At 48.0% G+C, this 24,138-nt stretch overlaps 1 protein-coding gene across 1 annotated transcript in view; it reads right to left on the reverse strand.

The window, feature by feature from the left end:
- LOC139056277 (uncharacterized) overlaps positions 1-24,138 on the reverse strand; it is a 235,278-nt gene that overhangs the window by 78,098 nt on the left and 133,042 nt on the right. The window contains exons 6-27 of the mRNA XM_070534376.1: positions 18,014-18,136; positions 16,106-16,360; positions 14,113-14,235; positions 13,021-13,143; positions 12,791-12,913; positions 12,143-12,262; positions 11,066-11,197; positions 9,588-9,707; positions 8,528-8,650; positions 7,648-7,917; positions 6,076-6,204; positions 5,461-5,568; positions 5,232-5,354; positions 4,625-4,753; positions 4,296-4,430; positions 3,426-3,683; positions 2,589-2,717; positions 2,364-2,501; positions 1,616-1,720; positions 1,206-1,319; positions 521-658; positions 345-425 (exon numbers count right to left, since the gene is read on the reverse strand). Of these exons, the coding sequence (XP_070390477.1) occupies positions 345-425; positions 521-658; positions 1,206-1,319; positions 1,616-1,720; positions 2,364-2,501; positions 2,589-2,717; positions 3,426-3,683; positions 4,296-4,430; positions 4,625-4,753; positions 5,232-5,354; positions 5,461-5,568; positions 6,076-6,204; positions 7,648-7,917; positions 8,528-8,650; positions 9,588-9,707; positions 11,066-11,197; positions 12,143-12,262; positions 12,791-12,913; positions 13,021-13,143; positions 14,113-14,235; positions 16,106-16,360; positions 18,014-18,136 (3,099 nt within the window). The remainder of the gene's footprint in view (positions 1-344; positions 426-520; positions 659-1,205; positions 1,320-1,615; positions 1,721-2,363; positions 2,502-2,588; positions 2,718-3,425; positions 3,684-4,295; positions 4,431-4,624; positions 4,754-5,231; positions 5,355-5,460; positions 5,569-6,075; positions 6,205-7,647; positions 7,918-8,527; positions 8,651-9,587; positions 9,708-11,065; positions 11,198-12,142; positions 12,263-12,790; positions 12,914-13,020; positions 13,144-14,112; positions 14,236-16,105; positions 16,361-18,013; positions 18,137-24,138) is intronic.

Consider the following 24,138-nt stretch of genomic DNA (forward strand, 5'->3'; position numbering starts at 1 on the left):
CACACAACAGTGTTCTTGTGGGAAACTTCTGGGCCACCTGCTATCAACAGGAAGAGCTTCCTCGGATCTTAAACAAACTGTTAACTTGTTCCAATTAGTCTCTAGATGCATCTGCATCCATGCCATTTGATGAACACAAAGAAACAACAACCTGAAGTTTTGTATTGAAGCAATCTGGTTGCTGAAGTACTAGGCTACCGAAGTGACTGCTTCGAAGAAAGCTCTCAATGTTGCAAATACCTAAATCACGCAAACATCAGGGTACTACTGTATTGCACATATGAAAATCAGGTAGTAAAATGGATTCATATGCACCAATATAAAAAAAAAGGGAAGCAGCTCACCATAGCAAGTGGCGCCTTTTGCTTCGCAGACAGCGTTGCGAGGACACTGGTCGTCCGACCTGCACGCAGCGGATCCTTGGCCTGCAACAAAAGATGCCACCGTTTTAGCAACTCAAGCTCAGGAGAGGACACGGAATGAGCGATGTGGAGAGCAGCGACAAAGTGATTTGACGTACATCCAACTCCAAACGGGTCGCCTGTGGTTCCCGGTGGACACTCGCACTGGAATCCACCGATGAAGTTGATGCAGATGGCTCCAACTCCGCATGGGCCGTTCGGGTCAATTGGAAGGTTTGACGTACATTCGTTCACATCTGCAAAAAACATCAAGACCGGAATAATGAACTTGAGTCTTTTCTGAAGACAACCTAAGCAAGACAGATATTTGTGGGTGCATGAAAAAAAAAAAGGAAAATAAAAGCAATTTTGCTTAAGCAGCCACTTTTTAGCTGCAAAGTGAAACTTATGGTAAATCTTGAAGAGACAACCAGTGACAGACTTGAAACGGTAAATTGAGTGATAGCGAGGTTAGTTAGCACTCATTAGCTCATTCAAATAGCAAAATAAGATCAGGGAAAATAACGGAGACTGCCAGCATATTTCTGCAAATGCTTTTTGCAAGTCTTTGTCTATGTTGAACTACCAAATATCATGAGACCCTGACAACTTATTTTACTGCTACATGAAAAACGATGAACATGTCTTTTCTTCATTCTTCTTTTTCCCCTCTGCTTTCAGTTTGCAGTACCAGAGTGCCATATAAGGGTATTGTCTATCATGTGGTATATTTTGGCGAGCAGTACAGATTCTCGTTAAATTAACTCCACTAAAGGCAACTAGTGTAATCAGTGTCAAGCTTACCCCAGCAGCCAGTTTGCGGGTTACCAGTGCAACCAGGGTTACACTGGCACTGAGGTCCTGCCGGTGTGATGGCACATGTCGCATACTGGCCACACTGGATCCAAGCACAAGGATCTGTATGGCAAGAAAGATTTCTATTGAAGGAGCTCTCCTCAAATCTCAGCAGCTCACACGTGTGCACCAGAATGGAAGCAAGCGATATGGCGCTGAATAGAAACACTTTATTTCTCGTATGGTTTTCGTCTTCATAACTCCGTAGCTTACACATTACCACTATCTTCAGTGAATGCATCTTGGTTGTTCTGTCATTCCTACAAATTGCTTCGTAGGTGACACTGTCAATAACACAAAGCACATGGGCAAAGTGCCAGAATATACAAAGAAAGATGAAGACAGTAAAGAATGCTCGCCTTTGCAAGAGTCGCCTTCCAGTATGTACGGGGGAAGACACTGACACTGTCCACGAACACAGTTTTCGTTTGACGGGCAGTCTGGGTCGTTCCGACAGCGAATTCCTAAAGTGAAAAACAGCTCGTTGATGACGTTGTTGAAGAATGGGGCATGTGGATATCTTTTATAGCGAAAGAGAAGAGACATTGTTCACAGTCGAAGACAACGAAGACTGTACACTGAATTATGCAGTGAGGCAGGTGAAATTGTGCGCCACCAGAATTAATACACTTGAATCGAGTCAATGCAAACCCCCGGGGACAACCAATTTTTGAATGATCAGTAGCTTCAATTAACCGAAGCTTCATTGTTTAATGTCCAAAGAGAACTATGGGACATTGTAGGAACAGATACGTAAATAAAACAATGTTACGCAATTCGAAACAATTTATGACTGGGCTCCACATAGTACAGAAATAACAGAGTCACTGCATCCACTATTGCATGGCTAGGACAGTAATGTCAGTTTAGTAGTGTTGCCCATCAACGTAACGGAACAGCCTGAATGTAAAACATGGGTACATTTTGACTATTGATGACTCATGACTGCCCTCAGTGGTTTTGGCGTGGCTTTACAATGCACTGAAAACATATTGGGCCAGCAAAAACCTCAAGAATAGTTGCATATGTCTAATAACTAGCAATGATAGCATATGTGCTGGCTTTCACTCCTTGTAAACATTTTAAGAAAACATGAGAGAAGCTTACGAATGGGTGAACAGCCTTGTCGAGGATTTCCAGTATATCCTGGTGCACAAAGACACTGGTACGTTCCCACCGCATCGCGGCACTGGGCGTTGGCACCACATGGCGAGTACTCGCTGATCTCTTCGCATTCGTTGATATCTGGAAGCACAATGAGAAACTGTCAGCTCTGCAGTACTTTCTCGTGTAGGTGGGATGAGAAAAAGTTTTGGTATCACTGTGACTCACTTCGGCAGAACCCAGTGGCTTCTAAAGTGAATCCCTTCGGGCAGATACAGAAGCCGTAGCTCGGGCCAGTGAAAATGCACTCCTGGTTCTCGGGGCAAGGGTTTGTGGTCGAGCAGTTTCGACTGACCACTGTGCATGAGAAATGGGGGAAATTTTTTTTTTTTTCACTTGAGAATACTACGTATAGCAAATGTTACCAACCAAGCAAGGTTCTTGTTAAGGGAGCAAATGGCACACCTATGCTTACTTTAGGTTGGGGTTTGTTTTAAGATGAACGTCACAATCGTTTGGTGTAGCTGTAGTCTTAGAAAAAGAGGAGCTCTACACACACTTGCAAAAATAAAAAATAAGAAGATATTAACCATAGGCAACACCTTCGTGCATATTGATGCACTCATTATTTTAGTCGACCTTCCGATTTGATTGTATTTTAAATTCATTAAAGCATACTATTAATGAAAAATGTAAATGTAGGGAAACCCTGCAGAGCAGAGATGAGGCTTTTACTTGAGCACTTTGAGCCTTGGTCAAATAAGGAAGAAATGAAAAGACTAGGTATAGTAACACCTGAACATAAACAAAAATACAAATTAAAAAGCGCACAGAATATAATTCTGACAGCAGTATGTGAAAGATGAATTTCAAATATCAAGTGTCAATAGCTGGCAAATATCAACATCGTCTGCATTTCCCTTACTTCAGTATAACTTAAGTGCAGACAAATTGGGTCAGAGTTTGCGTTTCAGAGACAAATTAATTATGTAAGCATTATTTGCAACATCTACAAGCTGTCATTAACACAGAGCACCGAGGTTAAAATGACAAGCGCACGCTTACTGATGCAGTACTCTCCCTCCTGAACAAAGGGATGCTTGCAGCCGCAGACTCCCTTCTGGTAACGGTCCTTGATGCAGATGGTGTTTCCAGGACACTGACTGTCTTTCTGACAATCGATCTGCTCTGGGTAGCAGGAGGTGTATGGGTCGCCGACGTTACCGCGTGGGCACTGGCACAGGTAGCTGCCCTCCAGGTTCATGCAGAAGGCGCTCAGGCCACAAGGGGAGCTGGCTCTGAACTCCGAGCATTCGTTGATATCTGGAAGAACAAATATTGAAAGACAATTAAAGATAAAATGTAAGGTAATGGTAAGATTTCGAGTGGGGGGATTGGGGGAGGGGAGGGGGAGTGAGAGAAAGCAAGCAACCACGCAAATGTGAGACAATGCTGAAGTAGAGTTCAGAACGGAAGCTGAACCTAACCAATATTCTTATGTGTCAGTCTTTACATGTTGCTTTTAAGAGAAGAAATGGTATGCATAAATATGACTGTGAGATTTATTCACTTTTTTCCTTCCTGAGATAAAGTGGCAAACTTGCTACAATTAACTGTCAGGACAGTCAGAATGTTTATGTTGACTCAAGCTTTGGTGCTTCTGTGTTCAGCACACTGTCAACAAGGCACATGATGCTTGTTGATTGTGTGTTGTGTTCACTGACAAGCGAGGAAAAGAGCATTATCTTTTTGAGGTTAACAGCATGGGACTGAAAAGGTTGCTTAAATTCATTCCTACACAGTTAGAAATTTCAGATATTGCTATAAATCCTATAATTATGCACATATATTGTGTTTCATCAGTATCCCTCTGCTAGGTGATCACCACGTGCTTCAAGGACTGTGACATCTGTACTCAAAACTACTTTCACTTACCCCTGCATCTAGCAATCGACGTGTCATACGTGAAGCCTCGCCGACACACACACTGGCTACGTCCATCCACCGATATACACTCCTCGTGTGGAGGGCATGGACGGGCAGTCGAGCAACCGTGGATGACTTGTTGTTCTGCAGAAACACAAGCACCATCAGCAAATTCCAGTTAAATGTTTGAAATATGTGCCAACATAAAAGCATGTTCTGCCAAGTCACATCTCTTGATAGAGTTATGACAGGTAGTCACAATAAGTTAGAAACAAGTTACATGTGATCGCAGTTGGAATAGCATAACGACGGAAACTAAAGGAGCCAAATTGCCTCACCTTTCGCCAAACACCCTCTGAAGGGGTCACCTTCGAATCCATGCGGGCACACACACTCGAAACTTCCAGGCAGATTGCGACAGAGGGCGCCCTGGCCACAAGGTTGGGTTCCAGCACATTCATCGACATCTGCACGAAGAGAATTTTTGACCAGGTTGTTGACAACTCATTAAAAGAAAAGTCTTTACAGCCAGCCAAGTTCCTTAAAAGCCCTGGTTCAAGATATCAGAAGGAACATCGCTTCGATACAAACGCCCATAAGCTGGGAAGTTGTCAAAGGGATAAAAGGAACCTAAGACATAGTCAGCTCATTTCTGTACTGTCACTAACAGATGGGTTTTAACATCCAGAAGCAACATCCAGGGTATTAGACACACAGAGGAAGATGCTCTGAATTATCTTCCGCTGCCCAAAATTCTTTAATGTGAACCCAAACCATAATGGATGTAGGTGTTACTATGCTCCATCTTTATCAGCATGTGACGGCCACTGCCAAGGATCGAGCTTGTGACCACATGCTGCTCAGCAGCAGCCCTCCACAGACACCGAATTAAGCTAGTGGAGTTAAGTTAGCAGCAGCCACAGCAAGAAAGGAAAAGCCACTCACCCACACAACCGGGAAGGCTGTTGCTTTGACCAGTGAAACCATGAGCACAGACGCAAATCGGCTCGCCTGCATGGTCGAGCTGGCATTTCGCGTGTGCACCGCAGAAGATGTCTTCGCAGGGATCTGTCGAAAGGAGAACAAAGAAGAGGATGTGTGTATGAAAACAGCTTCTATAAAATGTTTTGAAATATCAAGAAGAAAAAAAAAAGAAGGTTTTACGTCAACTTACGTCGGCACTCATTCCCGAAGTTGGGTGACGGACAGTAGCACTGGTGGTCCCTGCAGACGGCGTGGTTGGGGCAGGCATCGTCTCGATCACACTGGACAACTTGAATACCTGAAGAAGGACAGAGAAAAAAAAGAAAGAGAATGTTTCAGCTGGTTCCTTACTAAAGTCTGAGCTGTTAGCTGGCATGCCCTGTATTTATTTATTTATTCCGAATCTAATAACAATCCTTCTGGATCTCATATGTCCAAAGCAATCCACAATCGAGAGAGTAGTCCTTCGAAGACAAAAACAACGAAGACAATTGAAACTGGCGACAAAACGGCCGAATCATCGGTGCCAAGGTGAAGAAACTAAAAAAGAAAAAAAAAAGTGATCACCTGTGATGACACACAAGTAATGACACCTGTGATCCCACATTAATGGAAGCAATGGATAAACTACAATAAGTTGACCTGCTGGAGGGCCAAGCAAACAGTTTCATATTGAAATATTCATTGCTCTATTCACAATATGCAGGATCTTGCCACGGGTGTGATAAACGTCAGTTTACGCTGTAGCAAAAAGTACACCAAACACAAAGCTCTGCAAAAACATGAGCGGTGCATGATAGCTTACAACGGACAGTCGGGTCTCCCGACGTTCCTGGTGGGCACCTGCAGTGGTAGCTTCCGGGCGTGTTCGTGCAGACAGCCGATATTCCGCACTTGCCGTTCGGTCCAAACGTTTGGGCGCACTCGTTGATATCTGCACATCACGCGTGTTCAAAGGATTATTACAGCGCACTTTACGCCGTACGGCATACCGGCGCCAACTCATCGAGCGCAAGAAAGGTGCATTTTATTTTGCCATGACAGGAAACAAAACAGCTAGGGCTCGCGATACACGTACATGACACTTTACCAGATGCGAAGCAAACCGGTAGTCAGTAATTTTCGCTGTAGGCGAAGTGGAATCGACAATTGAACGCTGGCATGACAACTCACCCGGATCATGAACACTAGACCACACGGGTAACCCTATGCAGAGGTACCAACGGCACTTCGAATTAGCCCGCCCGAAGTGGGGAAACGAAACTGCGCGATCAAGGCACGAGTACTGCGATCCACAACAAGTGCTAACTGCTTACAAGGGCAATCATTGATCCGAGTATCACAGTACCGCACACAGGGGCACAGAGAAACAGCGACTGCCTGTTTTACAGGGCCCAAACGAACACAAAAGCCAAGCTTGCAAAAATTGTTGCTAGGAAGCGAAACTTTACGTCGCCATTCATCGCAGGCACAGTGTTCCCTGACGATTTTACGTATTCCGTCATCACCAGAAATCGTAGACTTCCTTCGTTAGGACTACAGAATAATAGCTAATGCGCCGAGTTAAAGTACTTTAGTATTATGACCCAAAACTTCTTTTTCTTTATTTAAAGCAACCGTCTGTGTGTCGCATCAAACTGTCGCAACAAAGCCGATCCCGTTAGATTCTGTTGGTGGACATGAATCAGTACATTTGCTTGTGACCTCAAAATGGGGCGAATAAACGAATTAACTTTTCGCAGAAAACAATAGAAAACAATGCTCAAAATTATTTGCTGGTGCGCTCTGCAGCTGAAACAATCGCGATAATGTTGTCTTACGAAAAAAACAAAACAATGAGAGATTTCTCGAGTAAGCTTCACAGCAGAACGCAATCCCACGTCGCTTTGTGGAGAAGCTCGCTTGCAGAGCTCGCTTGCCAAGTGTACGAGGAATTTCCGTTAAAGAAGAAGAAAAAAAGAAATAATAATAATAATAATGAAGAAATATTTCCAGCTAGCCGTCGTACACTGCAATAAAACTGACCATCAACCACGAGAAACATACGCATTTAAGGGCCCTGTTCGGTATACAATGTCGTCGCAGTGAAAATGCTCCTCGGAAGCAATTAAGGAATTCCGCAAGATTTGATTTCACTCATCGGGCGCTGTTATCTTCAATACACTATAGGCATCCAGACACTAGTGTCAGGTTCATGCGCTGAGAGGGGTTCTATACACGCCCTCATTTTTTCGGAGGGCTTTCTCGCCACGTGGCCTCCAAAAGAAACCCCAAGGAAATGTTGCGCACGTACGCCAAGACTGGGGGCACAACAAGAGAAGTAAATGCTTTAGCATCTAGAACGCCGCGACGTGTACATCCGCGCATGCGCACTGACCGTGACAGCGCACGCGTCCGTTGCCGGAGTAACCCGGAGGGCAGGAGCAGGTGAAGCTTCCCAGGGTGTTGGCGCACAGCGCGCCCTGCCCGCAGAGCCCGCTGGGCCCGAGCAGCCTGTCGCACTCGTTGACGTCCTCGCAGAAGCGGAACGGGTCGCCCGTGAATCCCGGCGGGCACGAGCACCGGTAGCTGCCCGGGGTGTTGCTGCACAGCGCGCCTTGGCCGCACAGACCCGAAGGGCCCTGGTGGACGCTGCACTCGTCCACGTCTGCGTGTACGGGAAGGGACGACGCCGGACTCAGTCAAGTGCACGCCGAGCGTGATCCAATCCCTCACTGCGGTGTTTCCGTAAGTTCGCATTCACTCCCCCCCCCCCCCCCTTCCCACGCCCACCCCTACGCAAATAATCTAGACAACAAGCTGTATAGACCAGTAGAGGAAGACATTGTATGTAGAGTATGGGGTGTGCTTCGAAACAATCTAGAAGACATCATGGCGACCACCAGGGAGATCTTGATGGAAAGGTCGTCTGCTAAATGCATTGGCATCCGGAAGAAGGCGCCTGCTAAATACATTGGCTCATCCACCTGCTGAAATTTGTAAGGAAGTGAATAAGTGGAGCAATGGTTACCTAGACATATTCACCCGCCATCGCACCCTCCTAGTCTGGCTAGAGCAGACGCTTTAGCCAGACTGTGCAGCGGCTGCTAACCAACCGCAATCCCAAACCTCTACATCCCGCAAACACCCTGCTTATTACTGGACAGGTCTCCCGTTACGCTTCGTGCTGTCTTCCATACACTTCGCCTTCCATAGAATTAAGGTACATCTCGGGCGGTCCTACATTGCAACTGCAAACGGTTCATCCGTGGGCTCACCTATGCATCCGGCGCGGATGTTGGACGGGTTGAAGGTGAAGCCGACTTCGCAGACGCAGGCAGCCTCCTTGCCATTGGCCTGGCAGGTGGCGTGGTGGCCGCACTCTACCATGTCGCAGGGCGCTGCAAAGAAGGAGGTCGTAGCGGGAACGTCAGCAAAGGTCTATCCCGACTTCTCCCTCGTGTTTGAACACACGCACACAGCCAGGCACGCTACTATGCCGAGGCATTTGCTTTCATGCATGAGTTTTTTTTTCTTTACGTGTCCTCTGTAAGAGTCGCGTGCTCGTGACATATAACTGATACAAAAAAAGTCATTGACGTCAAGGTAAACGTTTAGTGAATCTAGCACGTTACTATAACAAAGTACGAGCGGATTGTTCTAAAAATAAACTCTGGCATGTTATAAACTCACAGAGAGGCGGCCACACGATTGGACAACAGCTGAATCTAAAGAAACGCACTTGTAAACAAATACCTTCATAAAATGGGATACAGGTCCACGATAAGGAGCCATTTCGTCGCATTCAGGCGGCTGATTGTAGTCAGAATCGCATTGTCCACTACAACGTACCCACGCCGTTTCCTGTTTTTACAGAGCGAGGTGTCACTTAATTACTGCTGTTCGTTTCGAACAAATATCGCACTAGGGAAAAAGTACAGTGCAAACGTATAGTTTGTTGATTGAACGCCTCGTATACATGGCTCATGAGCACGGAAAGGGATAATACATATGACACTTCACATATGCTGCTCACGACTTTTTGATCACTTGTGCCTTTGAACGCGTATAGACAAAAAGAGTGAAGTGTGAATGCATATAATATGCACCTTTGAGATCCTAATGGCGTTGACGCGGCGATTTCACTGATAAAACGCATTCCGCGGCTCTCACTTGAGCCGATCGGTCGTGCGTGAGGACACCATGAGGACATATTCTGTTTACGTCCCGCTTGGGCATCCGCCATACAAGTTAGACTGCAGCGCGGTTTTTTTTTTTTTTTTCATAGGCTTACTCTCGGGGTATACTGCGCGCAACTAGCAAAAGATGCACACTCACAGACGCACGCCTCCTTCGGGTTGCCGATGAGGTGTTCGGGGCAGTAGCAGCGGTAGCTGCCGTCCGTGTTGGCACACTTGGCGTTCTTGCCGCATGGGTTGGTCACGCACTCGTTGACATCTGCGCGTATGTGCGCAAAGTGAATGAGCATATAGAAATGTGTTGTCGCTGCGACACCTCCGGTTGGCTAGTTAAACACCACACCGCGTCAGGGCAGACCTTTCCACGTCTTTCGAGAAAAAAGGGGCACGTATAGACTAAACGTACGGATATTACAACAAGTATTAAATGACTCTGGCGCTACACTGTTCGACAAAACTACACCCTTTGGGGTGTATATCTGCCACAGAATAATAATCGTCATCTTCCTTGCTTGCGTCTCCTTTCTTGAGAACGCCGCCCGCGCCCGCTACTTTCCTGTCGGGAATGCTAGGTCATGCTGATAACGCGCACGCCGTTCGTTACAGGGAAGTACCGGGCTCGCAGCGTTAAAGAAAGGAAATGCCGACAAGACAGAGGACGTTTATTGTTGTGCGGCGAGATACAATCCAAAGGGCATACTTTTGTTTTAGAGTGTACTTATATGGTCTGCTTGTCAGCTTATCTGCGTCAGTGGACAGACTTAATTGGTCAGTCAATAAGGTGAATGTCTCAGACAAAGTTCCCGACCGATTTTTTTCTTTTATTGGCTGTTCGATGGAGTGAATTTTTTTCTAACTATCGCATAAGAACAGCGCGCCGTTGTAGTTTACAAACGCCGTATTATAGTCCGCAATCAGTAAACGGATTACTCGTGAGGCCGGAGGCAGGCAGTTTGAAAGTAAACATCGCTTTCGGCGTGGCTGAAACAGAGTTTTATCCTAACGCGTCCCACTTCTTCGAGGGTCAGCCAAAACATAAGCACTCGCTTTTTCCAATCCTGCGTTGTCACTTCAACAGAAAAGCAAGAACCTGTCGCACCGAAAAATCACCGATAGTGTCGTTAACATTGCCTCATACATATTAGTAAATGATATTTTTAATAGTTATTGTCAAACCTGAAAAAGAAAGATAACAGGAAAAGACAAGCGCAACAAAACTTCAGATGAGCAAAGTAATAAACAAAACTGCATAATTCACCGAAATATTCCACGCACATTTCGCGGCAAAAAATGAAGCAGAGCTGAACGTTCGTACAAAGCACCGTCAAAGAGGTTCCTGCTTTGCAAAGGCGCGTGTTTGGCGGTAGGTGAAGTCGACCACTAAATGTTTACGGACCACAGGATCGGACAAAAAAGCCGAACGTCACTGCAGCCTAGCAACGCAGCCTGGTATATTAGCATTTCCAGCCTCCCCTACGTAATATGCGAACAACGCTGTGACGTACAGTTCTACTGACTACTGCCGCGTGCTGCTGAAAAAATTCAACATTTTCCCGAGACCCCGCGGTCCGTAAACGTTTGTGGTCGATCGCAAATGCCAGCCTCCGCCACACGTACCTCGGCAGCGGCTCTGCGGCGATGCGTGTATCTTCTCGTATCCGGGCTTGCACTGACACAGGAATCCACCCTCGGTGTTAACGCAGGCCGCGTTGCGACCGCATGTTCCGCGAGACAGGCACTCGTTTCGATCTGAAATAATAATCGAGAGACAAAGAATTGACGTGATAGTAATGAGGTCAGTCTCGAGGTGACACAATGACGCGAACGCGTGACACGTTGTCAGGTGACTCCGTCGAGCGCGTCTGAAAAGTACGTATCGCGGATTTCAAAAAAAGCAAAATCAAGCCCCGTGAACGGGTGATGCATCACTGTCTGTTCCGTGCTCCTCATCTTCGAGGCCCCCGTTTCGAACAGCTCTCTCCTCCAACGACCCGCCTAATTGATTGCAAGCTTCGCTGCAGCGTTAGTCATATTGCAGTGAAACCAGCTTGCCGGTAACCTCTAGCTGAGAGTGAAAAGAAGTTGTAAGCTGCTAAACATAAATGTGAAAATCGACGGCAGAGCACAAAAACTTATCTTTTTTTAATAATGTCGCGTATGTATTTTTTTCTTTTTTACTTGTCGTTATTGAGATTAAGTGCCGAATTCCTTTTGTACACTCCGAATGTCCTAGCCAGCACTTGAGCGTTAAAACACGCCTTAAGCTCACATAAAGAGTACACGGTGGAAATAGAATGCGAATGAGCCACATGAAATATACGTAAGCTGTAAAAACTGTAAACGAAATGCAGATATTTTCTTGCTACTTGTTAGCGCTAAACCCCAAAAGCGGAATCACGTCTTTTGTAGGTGGGCTTCGCCTGTTTCAACTGCGTCCGACGGCGAAGAAACATTTGGCGAACGACAACGACCCTGAAATACCCGTCATACCAACACTCGAACATAGCGCGACGCATTTTGAGCTGCGCCGTTGGGTCATGCCTGCGGGCCGGGGCGACTGCCCGCGCACACCCGGCATCTAGTACTCCGTAGGGTACGGTACCAGGTGGCAATCGGCGGCAATACCACGTAGTACCAAGCGGCACTTTGTGCCACGCAATGCCAACGAAGCTCGCGCAGCGGACGTCTGCTCACCGATGCACTCCTTCTGGTTGGGCGACACCTGGTATCCCTTTTTGCACTGGCAGAAGTTGTTGACGCACTCGGCGTTGTCCGTGCAGTCGTGGTACGTCGTGCACTCCACGCCAACGATATCTGCGGAAGGTCACGCAAGTGTCAGACGCGAATGAAAGAGTGAGAAACACGGACACAATTAAGTTAAGCTTGCGTCGTATAGTTTGAAGTGGCTAGAGTAACAAACGCAACAGCGTCGCGTTCCGGTGCTACGCCTGTTCCCGCTGTGAAGAACTGCGGCAACAGAAACGGTATCGTTTCTGAATTATTTCCGTGGAGCTGTTATTCCAGTGAAGGACTGTGGAGATGTACTTAAAGGCACGAGTACCAGAGCGTGTTGTTCAGAATAGAAAATACATAAATATATGTAAGAAAGAGAGGATTTGCGTTTCTTTCTAGCCGGCCAGAAGTACAGGCTCTCCAGCTGGACACACAGCTCACTGAGCCGCCAGGCGTAAAGGACATGTCACGAGAAGCGCTGTGACATGGCGACAACACAAATCATTGCGATGCAGATACTTTTCTGCGTACACTTCGCATTAGAATAAAGTTCTAATACTGCGAAAATAGCGTAAAACAGAGCGCGGGAGAAGGTATAGCGTCTCTCACCCCTCTCGCACGACTGGTAGGCGTTGCCGGTGTAACCCTTGGGGCACTCGCATCGGTAGCTGCCGGGACTGTTGTAGCACAGGCTTCCGATGGCGCAGGGATTCTGGGCGCACTCGTCCACGTCTGAATTCGGGTGAGGGAGTACAGAAAAAAAAAGAAAGGGTGAGGCACATTTGAGCACGCGGTTGGTTCCGGCGAGTCCGAAAGAGGGGAATGTGACGGGCACATACCGAGGCACTGAATCCTTGGGTCCCCAGAGTAGCCCTCCTTGCAGGCGCAGTGGTACGAGCCCACGTCGTTCAGGCATACCGCGTTGAGGCCGCACGCGGTTGGCCTGGAGCACTCGTCCAGGTCTGCATCGCAGGGTAGGGAAGAAAAAGGTTGAGGTGGCGGTGTTTATAGAGCTATCTATTTTCGCGTCTTCTAAGCCGGAATATTATTTAAGATGGCTCTTGTTAGCGTAGGCGCGGGTATTATATGCACGCCAATCAATTCCCATGCCAACACAAAAGGGCAGTGTGTAAAGTTTCGATTTCAGGTAGCCTGGGCCTGTATATAAAAGAAAAATGTTCTTGCAGTAGAATTGTTTGTAAGATCAGATGCTAGCCAATCACAATGATGCATATATCATTATCGAATGCTGCCGGCAGCCCTTGCGAACAAAAATCACGGTGACTTCAGTTCCCGGTGCGCATGGCGAACACGCACACATATAGATCTGGCCAAACCGTTTCCCAAAGAAACACATCGATACTGCCGGTGTCGTATAGCCGATAGACCGAGGCCAGTGTCCACAATATTTCTTTTACGCGAGAACATTTCCTGATTGGGCGGCGTTCGGACGTGCGCCATTCACGGTATGGCGATAAGCGTGATAAGGAGACGACCGCCGCAGGAATTGCCAATCGTAGAAGGCCGTCACATACGGTAAGCTTTGTATACCGGAAGGATAACCTTCTAAAAGTGTGCTTCACAATTATCAGAAGTGGGGCTTTAGGTACGGATCGATAGAGGGAAGTCTCCCACGCGAATAACCGTACTAATTTGAGTTCCAGAGTGTCGCGGGAACCGGCCACGCTGGTTAAAGCGCTAACGCTGTGAAACTTCGGGCTACGATTGTGTCTATATAGATAAGTAAAAAATTCCGCTACACGGGGCTGCAACGAAGTTTGTCCTCCACGCGCGCCGCACGACTCTTTTGCAGCCGGCCTCCTGAGATAAAGGGCTTCAAAAGATTTACATTCCTTATCAACGTGCATGTGCAAACGCGCTTGCGTGTCATTATACGTAGAGCAGTGGGTGCGGCGGCGCGTCTTCCTCACCGTGGCATCCAGCCGACAGTTGTGCCTCGCCGATGTATCCCAGCTTGCAGCGACAGAAGTAGCTGCCCTCCGTGTTGGTGCAGTCCGTGTTGGCACCGCACGCGTGCGGGCACTCGTTGATGTCTGCATGTCAGGAAACGAAGCCAGGGTTTCAGCACATGCAGCGGCTCCCGAATCGTGTATATACACGACGCCCCTGGTTAAAGAGTACACACTGGAAGCCTGCTTATAGATTAGAGTGTTTCTTTCTTTCTTTTCCTTTTTTTCCCCAGCAATTTGTCACTTCAATTAAGAAGCAGTTAATCTAAGTAAATTCGATACACAGCTGAGGCGAGGGTTACGTCAAGGTAGGGTATAACCCAAGGAGCGGCAAAAAATGTGTGCGAAGCATTACAAGATTGGTGAGTAGTAATGATGCTTGACTAGCAGCCTAAGTAAGGCGGATATAACGTAAGGTAAGGTAATTCGTGGTTTCAGAACAGAAAGTTGCGTTAAAATAATAATCAATTTTTCTTTGTTCTTTCAGAGTTTCACAGGTGATGGTGCGAGAGAAACAAAAGGACATGAAAAAAGTGAGTTGTCAGTTTAGACTCCGTGTTTTCTTTTTTATTCTTCGTCCTTAAGCTGCGTGTGCAACCCTTGAAGCGAAGAAATTTAGAATTAGGTGTGGTAAATGAGGTTAGCCAAGGAAAAAAATGCGAGCTGCTACTGAGGTACTAAACTACAGATGAAATTGTGCATCGGAGAAACGATTTTCCTTACGTAAATAACGCTGCTACAGAACACCCAGGGGATTAAACTCGGTAAGATAACACGCGAAGCAAGTCAAGTTACGCGTGCTTTGTTCAACAACCCATCTACTTCATTAAGACACACCGCAACAAACCTTCAGCTTAAGTGAACTCTGTAATAACAGCGTATTATGGACCACCATCGGATAGCGGTTCGACGTTCCTTCTCATTTTGACGTGTTTCGCATCTCTTCGTACGACGCTTCTCGTTCTCTTTTACATACGGTGTCCTCGAACAACAACAACAACAACAACAACAACAACAAAAATGAGAAAATGATTAGAAGTTGAGCGAGAGAAAACAGTTTGCATCACGCGCGCATCCACCGCTAGAGAGACCGACGCGGCTCGGATCACGTGACGTGTGCTTGGCCATTGCTTGGCAAATGGAGGCGCTACGGAACAATGGCGGCAACTTCACACGCGCTTTCGCTTTCAGCTTCTCGGGTGTCGGCCTCGTCTCGCGGTCGCCGGCTCCAATTAACGCGGGAGGGAATTCCTTCGCGCATGCGCTTTCTTTGTCCTTTCTTCGCTTTCCCGATTGGCGAGGTTCGTTACGCGCTTCGTTCCCATTGTTAGCGGAACGCCATCTTCACCGCTCGCAGTACAACAGGCCTTGAGCCGCTCGAGCTGGGAGGCAACGCGGCGGGACGCCGCGTGTACGTCTGCTACGATGTACACACGCAACCGCGTCGTCTGCTACCAAGCGTGAACGCGTCGTGCGCTTCCGTCTGCTATGACAGGGTTCGCACTGCGTTGTATGCGGTTGCCGCTGCGTGCCTGCCTGGACGTAACGAAAGGAACCAGCTGGAAAATGGAGTTTCTGCATCGCATTGATTCGAAAACCCCTTTGGGGATTCGACTCGCAAGACGGAAGGGCGTGAGTTCAAACCGCGCTCGCGAGAGAAGTATTTTCGTCTGTCCAGTATCACTTCTGCTGACAAACAAACCGACGGACGCTGCAACCTCAGCGAGGAGTGCGTTTATGATCTCATAAATGTTTGTGATCATTAAAGAAGCACTGACACGACATTTTCTACTTGTAAAAGTTTTATGATGATGATGACACTTGCCAAGTGCCTTCTGCTCATACGTGCCGGAAGCCAGTGGTATAAAGATTTTCTACAACTTCGAAAAAAGACGTGCCGGTGTATACTTTTCTTTCCAAGTCAACTCACTGTAAGTGGAGCAGGCTCACTCACCCTGGCAGGCGATCTTGGGGTTTCCGGTGAAGCCGGGCGGGCACTGGCAGTAGAAGCTGCCGGGCGCGTTGACGCACGTGGCCCGCGCGCCGCAGGGGAAGTGCGGGTCCAGGCACTCGTCCACGTCCACGCAGCCGTGGTGGGCGCGGCCGGGCAGCGGCTTGTATCCCGGCCGGCACTCGCATTCGAAGCCGCCCGGCAGGTTGTGGCACACCGAGTTGGCACCGCACGGGTCGTTTCGGCACTCGTCGACGTCTGTGGCCGCGGATCATCATCATCATCATCATAATCATCATCATCATTCTATGTTGACTGCGGGGATAGGGGGGCAAGAATTCTAGCCACCCTGGCGGGGGTACTTTCCGGGACATTGTCAAATTCCGCCATATTGTGAGCGCTGATTGGCCCGGAGGGCTGCTACGCCCTCCCTGATTGGCCCGCAGTGCCGCCATTACACAATTCGACAATATGGCGGAATTTGACGATTACCGGCATAGAACTCCAGGACAAAGGACTTTCTCAGCGATCTCCAGGTATCCCAGCTATCGCACATTAAAGCAAATGCACCGTGCAGGCTTCAATAAGTAGACTGTTCTGTCGATTTGCGTTTCACGTTCAACACTGTTAGAAGGCACAGCCAAGGGGGCTTCGAATTTCTCATACACCCTCATTCACGCGCACGCTTTGGACGAGCATTAGAACCGAGTACAATTGAAATCAGCGAGTCCCATTGGCGTTTCCTTCCGCGAGCTTGTGCGAAGGAGTCGATAAGGCTCGCGGATTTCGAGAGTCTGTGCTTTCGATTGCCTCTGAAACTGCGCGTGGCGACAGAAGCGTGCAATGTGTTGGAGCGGAACGAAACAAAAACGATATTTTTGACCAGAACGAAAACGTAACCGAAACTTTATTTATTATTTTGTTTCGGAGTGAAACCGAAATATTTTTGATCGGTTTTCGGCTCAAGGACGTGAGGCGACGACAACCGACTTCAGGCAACGTCAGAACTAGCGCGTATACCTCAACGGTCCGCGTAAGCGCGTATCTCAGACAGGGATAGTGCGAGTGATAGCCGGTCGAGCGCTCCACTATAGAGTCTGGAAGCTTTTAACCTTCTAGCCTCTGTAGCTCCACTAATTTAATCCTGCAGATCGGTGCCCGAGCAGATCGACATCGTAGCAAAGCCCAGCGCTTGCGCGTTTAAGAGCTTGTCGTTTCGTTTTCTACGGGTACAACGCTTTGTTAACGAAGTTTGATCGTTCGTTTAATGTTCGTTTAAGTTGGCTTTATCGCAACGGCGGTCTCGCGTTTCGGCGAGTACACTCGATGACCTGCTTCTTCTGAGATCCAGCTCGGTGCCTTGACTCAAGGCACTGAGCATGATCTCAGAATTCATAACTCACTTATCGACAAAAATAAGTACTACGTTTTTATCTTTACCTTGTTTCGAATACTTTTTTTTCGTGCGACCCAAAACCTTTATGAACCGTTACGGATCGTTGAGGATTTCTTTTTTCTTCGTTCCGGAGCAGATACGGAACGCAATATTTTTTTCAGTGGAACGAAACCAAAACCAGAACGAAAGAAAAAAGAAACCTTTCCTTCCAACACCAATGGACGCTCGCACATGTGCGCAAAGAAACGCGTCACATTAAGGGACGCGTATGTGACGTGTATGTTTGCGTCATACGCGTCACATGCTCGCCCGTAGAGTATATACGGTGCAGCACCGGGGTACACGCGTCGTATACGGCAATGTGTGAGTACCCATCGCCATTGCCATTTGTTGGGCGTGTTGGTAAACTGAAAGCATATTTAGCGCCAGCAAACAAGGACGGAAGGGAGACGACAACACAACGCGCTAACTTCAACAACTTGATTTTCAGGAAACCATGTTTGCTTGGTACCCACCGTGACACTCGATCGTGGGGTCCCCGGTGAATCCGTCGGGGCAGACGCACTTGTAGCTGCCGGGCACGTTGATGCATTGGGCGTGCAGGCCGCACGCGTTGGGGTCTTGGCACTCGTCGATGTCTGCCGGGTAATGTGCAGGGGGGCACGGGAGGTAAAGAAAAAAGAAAAGGAAACGAACGACAATCAACAGACGCGTATACGCCGTGTCAGTGACAGATTACGTACTCTCGTTGCGTAAACACGTTGAGTGGCGCCTAAGCCTACTTAATTTGCGATTAACCATGCCACGTGCCACGACCTCGCTTGGATTTGCACTATATAAGTTTCAGAAACGGTTTGCCAACACGCAAGGAATCATCCCGCGTCCTCGTCCAATGATCGCGCCAGACGTGCTCTCATAAAGAGAAACTGAGACAGTTTTTGACAGTTTTGTCAAAAACTGTCTCAGTTTGTCTGGGCTTTGTCTGGAATTAGGGACCCTAAAGTGCGTGACAAACTTGTGAAGAACTTTAAAGGACGCTAAATGAAAACTCTGAATCAATTTAGAATGACAAGGCATTGTTTTAACCCTGTGTTCTTCGCTAATTTTGCTGTAATAGCTTGATCATTGGAAAAGAAAGTGCAAGTGAAAGAGTTTTTTTTTTTATAATTTGGCATCGGTATACTAATTTAAAGGCTTTCTTTTTCTTTTCTTTTTTTGTTTTGGGCCTTTGTAGCTCAGTAAATGTTACTGAACTTCCGTCGTCGGGTCTCTTATACAGGATACAACGTAGTCCCTTATTACCGACAGAAAGTGAACTTGGCCCGAGTAGACGCTGACAAAATTCATGACGTCACAGCGAGCTGCACGATATGAGAAGTTCAAGGCGGGATATTGTGTATTGTCGTCTTTTCTGGCTTAATAAATCTCTTTTCCCGATAACAGATTCCCCCCTCCCCCTTTTCTTTTTCTTTACAGCGAAGCTGCTTATGGCTTGGTTCTGGCGGATCTCGTCTCCGTGGGCATAGACCAACAATTTTTCTTACGCGGGCCGATACCGAAGATAGTGCAATACCGAGCCGACCCGTGGCGGAGGTGCAGTTCGCCATTAAGGGTCCACATTCACAGCTTCGCTTGCCATGCTCCTTCACAGAGTGGAAGGGCACTGACCTTTTTTTTTTTGTATTGTGGAACGGTAATTTACAAACAGGGCTCAAATTATTTTTTTTCCCTTTGGTGTACCGTTAAAAGCGTCCGTGAACGCATTTGAGCGCATTTGTAGGCATTCGAAGACGGAGCCAGGACAGGCATAACAGGTTCATTGACCTCATAGAGCGGGCGCCAAGTTCGTGTCAAAACAACGACGCACTCACTCTCGTCCGCTTTGTCGCAAAAGGGAACAAAAGCGCCGACGAAAAGTCGTCCTCCGCGAAGGACGCAAGAGAGCTCGTACTGCGAACGCATGCATAATTTGAGAAGAAGAAGAAACGCTCAAAGTAAGAGCGTATAAAATTCTCTGCTCACCGCGTCGCGCCGTGAAATTCGATTTCAAAGAAGAATTACTTTCTTTACCACTTCCACTTTACTGAAGAATAGAAGACGTGCCTTGAAAGAGCGCGTGTGCCTCTCCCGTGTATTTTCTTTATTATTATTTCGCTTCTCTCAGTGCAACCTTCGGCTAGCGCGGCGGCGGTTGTAGGCCCGCGAACAATTGAAAAAAAAAAGGCGGCGCGTCTGTGTGGGAGTTCACAAAGGAGTCTTCGCTTTGCCGGTGGGTCTCGGTTAGGTTGCGCAAGAGCGCAATTTGTCTCCGTAAGCACGTTTGTGTGTTTACGTGCGGCGACGCGGCAGTTCTTGTGTAACGCGCTCCCACATTGAGAACGAGCGTACGATTTGCTCGCTTATACCACACCGCGCATTGTTTTGTAACCCCTCCGTCTTCTCCCTTTTATTTTAATCGTTTCTGTCCGGCCGCTTGCAGAGGAATCGTCCGGGTCGTCGTCATCTCTCTCTCTCTCTCTGCTGCCTTCGCAAAGCACAACGCCGCGTCGCGGTCTACATTCGCTACGCATTTGGAGGTGAGTGATCCGACTCCGCATCGGTGAAACTGCAAGATGCTTTCCCGCGCTCCTTCGTTTTTCTTCTGTTTTCTCTATATTAGCGCGTGCGTGTGTTTGTGAGCGAGGCAGGGTTGCGTATGCGTGTGAAAGAGAGATAGGGAGAAAGTGTGCGCTGTGTGTGTGTGTGTGTGTGTGTGTGTGTGTGTGTGTGTGTGTGTGTGTGTGTGTGTGTGTGTGTGTGTGTGTGTGTGTGTGTGTGTGTGTGTGCGAGTGTATGGAAGGGCAGCAGTGCTGTCCCACGAATGCAATAACACGAGCATCGTCCTCGCGGCGTCAGGGGGTCGCACCTTTCGCGTTCTCAGCCATCTTCTCCGCGCTGGATGCTTCGCGGAAAATCAATTTCGCCGGTTATGAACCAGATCGGAGCGGCCGAAATATCAAACGGCGACGTCTCGCTTTGGGAAGGTGTGTAAGGCGAGTGCGAACCCCAGCAGGGGGTGCGCGGGTACAGTACGCGTCTGCCCGCGAGCGGATAACATCGGCCGCAGTTTTTTTTTTCTTTTTTTTTTACACAGTTAGCTTAGTTTGTTTCCTTTTCTTTTTCGACTCGGGTAACAACGCCCGCCTCATCTTTCTCTTGTCTCGCTGCTCGCGGAAAGCGAGAGTGCTTCGCGGTGACCTTGAGCAAGATAGAAAGGGAAACCGCATGCTCCACGCGCGTCCTAAGCGATGGTGGCAACGGCGAGCAGACGATAAAGAAACGCTCGATGTGGACGGGCAAGCAGATACAACCGCGAGAGAATGCAGACGATCGAAGACGCAGAAACAGAAGAGAGACGTATATGTTACGTGGACTCCGTCTCCTGTTGAAAGTACAAGGTCGCCGATGCAACGGTTTTCTTATAGCCGCACATATGCTTCAGCTGTGTGTGTATACTTTCGGTAATGGCTGGCGCCGACGCAGTCGAACAAAGGAGGAAACAAAGTAACGACCCACGGACGGAAACGTACGCTTCAATTATCGGAAACTATGCTGTTACGTAGTTTCTGCGAGCTTTCAGGTAAAAGAAAACAGGAAAAAAAAGGGGGAAAATAAAAGAAATAGAATAGAACAACAGGCAGGGACGAAAACGCCTTTTTTTTTTCGCGGTACACGTGGCGAGAATTCCGAGAAGACATTTCCGAAAAGAAGCACCTCAAGCGAAGAGGAACCGGGTAAGGCGGTCGTGGTGCCGCCGGTCGTCGGAGACGACAGAATGATATAGACGAGGCTGCCGCCGCACAGGTGCGCTTCGCGTAACAGCCGACAAAGAATGTGCGGGTTCCCCGGCTGCCTCTCACTTTCCTCAGGCTTATTTATTGCGTTATTCCTCGAAGGAAAAGAAACAAGCGTTCGGTGGCGGCAGGCTACGGGTCCCCGAGAAAGCAAGAAAAAAAGAAAAACAGACAAAGGAAAAGCAAAGGGACGGCAGAAGGGAAGTCGGGGAGGCTCAAGGATGCGCGTCTCGCCGTCTGGCTTTCACTTGTTCGTCGAGCAGACGACGTGTGTCCGTTGGTTGCCATACATATCGCACTTTACGCCTGAACCACTGGCCCGTAAGTCGGACGATCGGTATAGGAGCGGGATGACAACTGCACCACGACGACCGACACGTTGCCTCACACCACAGAACCGCACCCCCCCCCCCCCCCACACACACACAAAATAATTATTAGAGGGAACTTTCGCGCTATTGTGTCTACGATAAGGCCGCAACTATTGCGGTTTTTTTAGCCAGCATGGGAATAGATAAGTATTACACACGAATCTACCTAAATGCCGTCCTTCTGGCTTCGAACTGCTTTGTGACTTTGCAAATTGATCGTATTAAAAAAAAGGGATTGGAAGTTTGGAATTGGAAGAGTACGTGAGGCGGCTGACAGCGATTGTAGAGCTCCTAGAACGGAATTCGAGCTATAGACGCGAGTCCGACATACGCGGTTGCGTCAAAAATTTGGAGGACGCTTAAGCTTCGAACGCGATAGCATTCAAAGATCCCCGACTGCTTCTCACGCTTCCCTTGAAGTGCAGCTTATGTAACCGTAATGTTTACCGGAAAACGCTGGCGACGAACGCTATGCACGAAGGCGAGCTTTCTGGTAGAAACGCCGCCACTTGCGTGGGCCGCTAATGCGCGGAGGCGAGCGCCATCTGGATGGCGTCGTACGTTGCGAGGAACCGTGTTCGGCGCGCCACTCTATGAATGGTAGAAACGCCGAAAAAGGCATTTATGTTTGAGTTTCTTGTATATTCATATTACAGACCGACGCTATCATGTCTGCAGGTTGTGTGCAAGTTGTACTTTTCGATTTTTTTACGCACTTTACTTTAATAAGTCCAATTAGTTCAGTAATGTCCTTGCGCTACACGGAGGGCCTGCGTGGTTGGGTATGCGTGGTTCGGGATGCTTAGATCTCTTTCCCTCAAAGACGGTCGACGCTGGATGCGGCACGCCGAACGCCGTCGCCGGATTTTTTGCGACACGACGCCCTTCACGCTCTCGCGTTAAAAGCCTTAACAAGCTCTGTAGGGCCTGTAATGGCATCGCGCAGCTGCCACAATACTGCCTGTAAGGAGCAGCGTCAGTTAGAAATACATCAATTTCAGGTTTGAACATTGATATCGTTGGCGCCTTTAATAATTAATAGTCTGAGGAGAATTAGTATAAAAACCATGTGCTGTAAATGTTATAGTTACGACATCTGTATGCGGGCTGCCATTCTAAAAAAAAATATCTGTAGAATAATTCAGCTAAGAACGTAACATCTAGTTTGAGAAAATTTGGCGGATGAATAGCGCATCACCTACCTTGCATATACGGCATGCATAAAGGTAAAGCACACATATACCTATGTATACAACGACGGCGAAAATTCGTCTGGAGTGTCTATAAATTACTATCGCCATAAAAGAATTGCTTTACGAATGCAACGATTAGCAATGATTATTCGTGTGTGCAAAAATTAATTGCCTTCATGCGTTTAAAAAGGTATGACTGCTTCAGCATGTGGGAAAGGTCAAGCGCAACAAGTAACGCTACAAGAACGTGCGAAGAAACAGGCACGAAGGCTGGACAATCCACGCACCGATAATTCCCACGGTATAGCTCGGCGATCTCGGAGCCAGAGTTCCATCTTGTAAATGTTTTTCTGGGAAACCGCGTGTCTCACACGTTGGGGAGCCAGAACTGGAACTCTGCAGTATACGGTAAGCACTGTCCTCTGGCACCCGCCGTGCTTGCTCAGTGGCAGAGGCTGCTGAGCACGAGGTCGCGGGATCGAATCCTGGCCACGGCGGCCGCATTTTGATGGGGGCGAAATGCGAAAACAATACTTAGATTTAGGTGCACGTTAACGAACCCCAGGTGGTCAAAATTTTCGGAGTCCCCCACTACGGCATGCCTCATAATCAGAAAGTGGTTTTGGCACGTAAAACCCCATATATTATTATTAATGTCCTCTGGCGACTGCTTCTGCGCGGCAAACGTGATGATGACGACGACGACACGCGCTACGAGACGCCACGAATGCTGGATGAAGTATACCCTCGACAGCTATCGCGCTGCTAAAAAAATATAAAAAATAAAAGAAAAACCACCCAGAACTTGCATATACACTGCAACATTCAGCGATTTGTAATGCGAAGTAAAAGAAAAAGAAAAAGGAAAAACGACGAGGAGGGATTTCGGGCCGCATATATATCTCCTCTAGCCGGCATCTCCTCGGGTGGCGGTTTCGACGGGCCGGGAGGCGCGTCGTAATCCTCGACCCTCCGACGCTCTACGCCGGCGCATGCTCATATACGCAGGTGCCAGATTATTTGGCAGGATGTGTAGTATAGCCGTATGTGTGCGTGCGTGTGTGTGTCGCGGCAGCTATATGCGACGTATATAGCACGTGTCGTGCGCCTCCTGCCAACTCCTCCCGCGCCTGATAGATAGGCAGGCGGGTGGATATATATATATACACATACAACACGGCGGGCTCTCCTCACACACGAGATAGTCACACTCCAAGCGTTGATCCCGTGTGCTATGCGCGTG

This window comes from Dermacentor albipictus, chromosome 2 (assembly GCF_038994185.2).
Source record: "Dermacentor albipictus isolate Rhodes 1998 colony chromosome 2, USDA_Dalb.pri_finalv2, whole genome shotgun sequence".
In the NCBI taxonomy this organism is placed as follows: Eukaryota; Metazoa; Arthropoda; class Arachnida; order Ixodida; family Ixodidae; genus Dermacentor; species Dermacentor albipictus.